This window comes from Myotis nattereri (genome assembly GCF_964212035.1).
Source record: "Myotis nattereri genome assembly, chromosome: 16".
NCBI classification, from domain to species: domain Eukaryota; kingdom Metazoa; phylum Chordata; class Mammalia; order Chiroptera; family Vespertilionidae; genus Myotis; species Myotis nattereri.
Window position 1 is genome coordinate 6,911,599 of NC_138091.1, and position 6,283 is coordinate 6,917,881.

Here is a 6,283-nt window from a genome sequence, read left to right on the forward strand (position 1 = left end):
ACAGCCAACAGGTGGCCTGGTGAGCATGTGCTCTGGAGGGGGAGGGGCTCACCTGGTAAATAATTGGTTCCACAGCTGCTGGGTGGTAACAAATGTTCTGTAGTAACAGGAACGAAGGTGGGTTCCCTCCTCAGGTAATCGACCACTTTGTCTAGCCAGTGTGCTAGGGCGATGCGCACCATACAGGTCTTTTCTCTTTCTGCCTGTGAGGCTGGAGTTCACTGGTAACCCTGAGTAGGTGGTGCTAGACCAGTTGGCTGTCGGGCAGCTGTTTCCCCAGGGCTGGGCTGACTGGACTCCAAGTTCTGCTCAGAATACTGCCATCAGAGGCTAGCCCTTGACCTCTGGCTGCCAACCTCTGAGTCTGGGCACAGGTTGGAGCTGTCTCCCAGGGAAGCAGAGTCCTGGCTTCCTGGAAGGGCAGGTCTTCAAGGCAAGAACCCTTCTCACTGAGAATGTTGGGCATCCGGAGGCCAAAACACATCTTCCATGATGCTCCAGCTCAACACTGCCCTCCTGAGTCCCACCCGCCACAGCCTTCTGGTTACTGAACAGAGCATTGAGGAGCTCCCAGGGAGGGGCAACCCCCTTAGGTTCCAGGCTGTGAGCACATTCTCTTTGCGTTCCCAGGGTCTGTGTCTGTAGGAAACTGTACTCTTCACAGAAAAGCAGCTGGGTCCTTCTGGTCTTGGCCAAGGCAGAGTGAAGGGCAGGGGAAGGGGCAGGGCTAGAAGGTGGGATTGTTGTGTCCGAAGATGCAGATGGGGACATGCTTGACGTGGGAGGACCACTGGGCTGACAACTGGAAAAACGCCACGTCATTCCACTCGACGCCATCGATGACGACCGGCAGCATGCTCTGCTGGTGCTTGGCCCTGCAAACCAGGCGACCAATGCCCTGGATGCACTGGCTTTGGGACTCCAAATTCTCATCCGTGGTTTTCTTGGGCGCCTTCTTTTTTCTCTCCTTGGTGACCACAGCCATGGACAAGGCAGGTGTTGCTGTGCCCTCACCACTGCGGGGCAGCCTGCTGACCTGGACAGACTGGAAGAAGCACTTGAGTGTGTTTTTGGTGGTAGGCAGCTGTTTCTTCTCTGTGACTCTCTTCGTATCTATTGGCTGGGCTGCTGTCCAGTAATCCACCTGCAGCTCCATCATCTGTGCATGGACACTCTGACTGGTGGAGGACAGGCTCCCACTCATTGATGCGGGGGAGAGTGTGTTGGGTGAGGCCTTCCCGGTAGGGGACAGAAGCTCACCGGAGCATGAGGTGACTACATCATCTGAGCCTCCTGACATGGCTGCAGATGGTTCCACTCTTCCAACCTTCACTGCCCCCACAAAGGGGATGAGCTGTGTGGACTTTTCATTGGGGCGCTGCTGCTTAGACATGAGAATGGCCTCAGCAATGGGCAGCAGGTAGACACAGTTGGCCCCTGCAACGTACTCAGAGATTCTCGACACAACGTCCTGTGTGTCCTGCAAGGTGTTCTCAGACTCCAGGTTGTTGAACATGTCCCGCCAGTACAGGTCCTGGAAGAAGTTGTTGTAGCGGCAGTCCATGGAGCCCAGGTAGCTGGCCAAGGGGTGGGGACCCAGCGGGATGACCAGGAAGCGCATGTAGTCTAGCCATTGGGGTGGCTGCTGGGACAGCTGCCTCACGAAGACCCGCAGCACAGCGTTGAAGTAGGGCTGTGCCCCTGCCACCGCCATCTTCACAGGCGTCAGGGCCTGGGAATCGCAGTTGCAGTATCTCTGCATGTGTGAGACGATGATGCTGAAGGCCTCCTGGACGTCATCTGTGGAGCAAGTGCACACCACGGGCAGCGAGTGCCCCTGCAGGATGTCCGAAAGTAACTGGCCCTGCCAGGCGCAGGTGTTGACCAGGATGATGTTCTCGGGCATCTTGTCCTGGCAAATGAGGATGTTGTGGAGCTGGTCACGGATGGGCTTCCTGGGGATCTGCCACTGGCTCTGTGGGTATGGGCTCTCGTTGCCCATTCTGTTGACCCACTCATTCAGGGCTGTGCCGCAGCCCCGGTGGCCAGCCTGCTTCCTCTTGGACCTGCTGGAGGGCAGGACCAGAGACTTGGTGAAGCGCACTATGGATGGCAGCTTCTTGGTGAACCAATGCTGGGCGGAGGACCCTGCCTCCCGGTTGTCCTCCAGCTGTGCCAGCTGCTTCCCAGGGGAGCGAATTGTGTGGGCCACTGAGTCAGAGCTACTATCGCTTGACATGCTGTCAAAGTATCGCCTGAGTTTGGGCTTTGGGGTGCTGGGGACACTGATATCGTCCTCCGTGTCTAGGCTACTGTCACTAGAGCTCAGCACAATATCATACCGACGGTGCAGAGCCTTCTCCACTTTGGGGACATGCCTCACAAGGGCCTGTTCTGAGGATATGACCTTCTCCGACACTTGGGCCCTGAGCATAGATGCCACTGCTTCCTGGTGGTAATTGTGTTGCCTGTTCATGCACCTCCTTCTTACTATGAGATTCCCTTGGTCCAAGTTATTCTCCTGGGACTGCCTGTGGACGGCATTGTGACTGGCCGGCTGCTCAAAGAAGCAGCTCTCAGATGTGCTGGCGAGGTGGTTATGCGAGGTTTGGGCCTTAGTGCTGGCCGGCATGGCAGTGGCCTCCTGATCGATAGGCTGGCGGGACAGGGAGGCCATTCGAATCTTAGTGGTGGGTGTGCTGTAGGCCACAAGTTGGGAGTCACTGTGGCTTGTCTGCTTGCCTCCCGGGGCCCTCGCGTTCTCAGGCGGGTGGGCCAGACTCAGAGGCTCCTTTTGGATCCTGGTGCTGTGGAGGCCCCGCATCTCCATCGGCAAGCTGGAGTCTGACAAGCCTTCCATGTATGGCCTGAGCTCGGGACTGGGGCTGCTGAGGACACTGTGATTGTCCTTCATGCCTGGGCCGCTAGACAGCCCCTCAAAGTATGGCCGAAGCTTAGGTATGGTGGTGCTGAGGACGCTGCCATCGTCCTCAGTGTCTGTGCCACTGTCACTGGGGTTCGGCAGCATGTCATACAGGAGGTCCAGGTCCTCCTCCACCTCCGGGACATGCTCCCCATGGTCCTGCTCTGGGTCCAGGACCTCCTCCGAACCTTGGACTGTGCGCAGCCATAACAGGACTTTCTGGTGGTAGTTCTGTTGCGTGGTCAGGGTGCTCCTTGTGAATATGAGAGGCCCCTCATCACAGTCACCCTCCTCCTGGTCAGCGGTGTGGTAGCTGGCCTCCCGCTGCGAGAAGAAGCTCTCACACATGCACTCAGAGTAGTTGTCCGAGGACTCAGCCTCGGGACTGGCTTGCCTGGCGCTGTCCTCCTGGTCGATGGGCGACATGGACAGAGAGGAGATCTGGATGTTGTCCACCTTGCTGGTGGTTGTGCTGTGGGCCACAAATCCATTGTCCGTCTCACTTGGCTGCTTGCCTCCCAGGGCCCACGAATTCTCGTGCATGTGGGGCAGACTCAGAGGCTCTGCTTGGGTCCTGTCACTGTGGCTGCCCCACATCTCCGTCTGCAAACTGGAGTCTGACAGGCCATCCAAGTATGGCCTGAGCTTGGGCCTGGGGGTGCTGAGGATGCTCTCATCATCCTCCAGGTATGGGTCACTTTCCTTGCACTTCCCCATCATGTCAGACCGAAGGTCCCTCTCTGACACTTTGGACCTGTGAAACAGCGCCAGGACTTTCAGCTTCAGGTTTCCTCCTATGGACGTCCCGTGCTTCTTTGGTTCCCCCTTCTCCAAGGCATCCTTGTGCAGGTCCTGTCTGTGCTTTCCCCTGCCGCTGGCCTGCAGCTCATCCTGCCCCTCGTAGTTCCCTGCCGCCTTGGCCTTAGGGCTGACCTGCATGGCACTATCCTCGTGTTCGATGGGCTCACTGCACAGGGAGGAGATCCAGATCTCGGCCACCGCAGTGGAGGATTCCTTGATGCTGCGAAAGAGGCTCACCATCTGGCCACACCTGGGGTTTCGCTGCATGACGTCAGCCATGTGGATGGCGCCAGAGGCCAGTGTCTTGTAGCCCAGGACGTTTCTGTTCTTAGAGCATTTCCTCTGCTCCAGCATGATCAGGAGCTTGTTACCTTCTCCCTTGAGGAAGTGGTTGTACTGCAGGGAGAAGGTGAGTGCCAGGTTGGTGTGCACTGGTCTACTGCGGGGCAGCACAATCTCTTGGGACCTCAGGATGCCCTTGGAGTCCCGCATCCTCACGGAAATTACCACGGAGTTGAGGTCCTTGGCCAGCTTCTTGAAGATCACTAGCTTCGTTACAGTGAGACTACACCACCTGGGCACGCAGCTGGGGCTGGAGCAGTCCACCTCCCAGGTGGCGAACAGGTTCTGGGGGACCAGTGTTTTGAGCACCGTGGACGTGCTGGCCAGGCCCACAGTTCGTGAGGAAGCTGCAGCTGCTGGCACCCTACCGGACCTTTTCCTACTCAGGGTTGGTGGTTTTTTCTCCTGTGGTGGGACAGAGGAGGGACATGATTGGTGCATGAAGTGGGGCATGAGTGAATCAAAGGAGAGTGTGGCCACACAAAAAGCAGCCACTCGCTAATCTGTGATTAAGTCAGGGAAGGCCTGGGTGATGGTCTTTTAACCTCAGAGACCTAAAGTTATCACAAAGATGCTTTGAAATTAAAAAGTTTTAACTAAAAGATGTTTACGGTGGGTCGCTGGGTCCTAGGTTGGAATCTTCTGCAAAAAAGGTCATTATTTACCTTAACTGAGACTGTCTACTGTCTTTTGGAATGTACAAGAACATAGCTTTGGAACGTCAAAGGAATTTTCCTTTTTTTTGGATACTCTGTGCTCTGTGGAGACCACAAATCCCCTCATTGTTATTGAGTTCATTGTTGGCTGTTCTGTCCTATATCCCCCTATGGGAAAGAAGTATGTGTCTGTCATTTCACTTTTCATCCAATCTATCACCAATGGATTTCATGCAACTCACATACATCGCCACTTCTGACCGTAATATCTAAAAAAAGGTGACAAGTGCCATTCTCCAGAGCATTATTTCAATCTATTGAGGTTTTGATTCAAGGCAAATGACCATTTGGCTCAGATAAAATCTCAACAATTGTTCACAGTTTTGAATGCTTCTGACATGGACATTTACTTGGCACAATACAGCAGGATCCCAGAAAATCTCACCCAGCACCACCCTGCAGACCTACACCCGGTGCTGGCATCCAGCAAAGGGTCCATTGACGCACCAGTTCCCTGCCTGCCGGTGAACCTGTGACTCTTGTCTGTTGGATTCAGGACCTTCCCTTGCTTGTGTTGCTGACTTTATTGGAGCCTTATTTTGTAATACTCTTGGCGGAACAAAAGTTAACAGTTCATAGATCCCAGGCTATGGAGAGACAGGAGGGAAAATGGGACTGGTTTTCCCCCCTGGCTTTTCTATAGGATTTGCCTTTTGAGAGTCTGGGCAAACACCTTAGCTGTTTAAGTGAGAGCTGATCTTGTTCAGCTCAGAAGATACAGGGGCACATCCTCCTTCCTGCATGAATCTCAGATGTTCTTAGACAACTGAGGATCTTTGCGGATGTGTCAGAGGTCATTCCTCATGACATGCAGGAGCCCCATAAGGAAATTCCCACACAACTGCAATTAAACTAACTGGCTCTTCAGGGGGAGCACTAATGAGGTTTAGTCCACCTCTGCTGGTAGCCCTTCTGGTTGTTTAGTCAGCAAGGAGAGAAACTGAGGCACATAAGAAGGTTGAATGAGACTCTAGGGGAGTGAGCAACTTGCAGCTCAACCCATAAAGCAACAAACTTTAACCCACTACATAACACTCCTAGAAACTGTGCTGAGACTCTGAAGATACCAAACAATAAAAACAACAGCAACAAGCACACCTATAATTAACATGGGAAGTTGTGCCTCCATGGCTGGGAACTCCCAGGCCCCAGCCCTCATTAATATTCCTGATAGGAAGCCTTGACTTGCAAGTGCTTTACAGAAGGGTAAATGTAGGAAGATTTAACTACAAAATATCAACTGAGAAATGGCCAATATACAGTTTTCTTTGGGTGCCTAAATTAATTTTTCACAGGCAAAATAAAACAAAAGAAACAAATAACTATAACAATGGCGGCCTGAAAATTGAACTGATTGAGTGCATAGGATGCACATCTTGATTTGGAAATTAGAAACTTCTCAGGAGAAGCACAGGCAAATTCTCTTTAAAAAATAAATGAACAAGAAATTTCAGAGATTATCTTCCAACTCTCCTGAAGCTAATACATGCTAACACCCCAT

General features: G+C 53.3%; 1 protein-coding gene across 1 annotated transcript; it reads right to left on the reverse strand.

Moving 5' to 3' along the window:
• Window positions 1-727: 727 nt before the first annotated feature.
• Window positions 728-4,970, reverse strand: LOC308532604 (phosphofurin acidic cluster sorting protein 2-like; the record flags this gene model as incomplete). The annotated part of the gene is made up of 3 exons (XM_081110117.1): window positions 728-2,066; window positions 2,181-4,471; window positions 4,965-4,970. 3 exons carry the CDS (start codon window positions 4,968-4,970, stop codon window positions 728-730), a joined length of 3,636 nt encoding a protein of 1,211 aa, XP_080966243.1.
• Window positions 4,971-6,283: the final 1,313 nt, after the last annotated feature.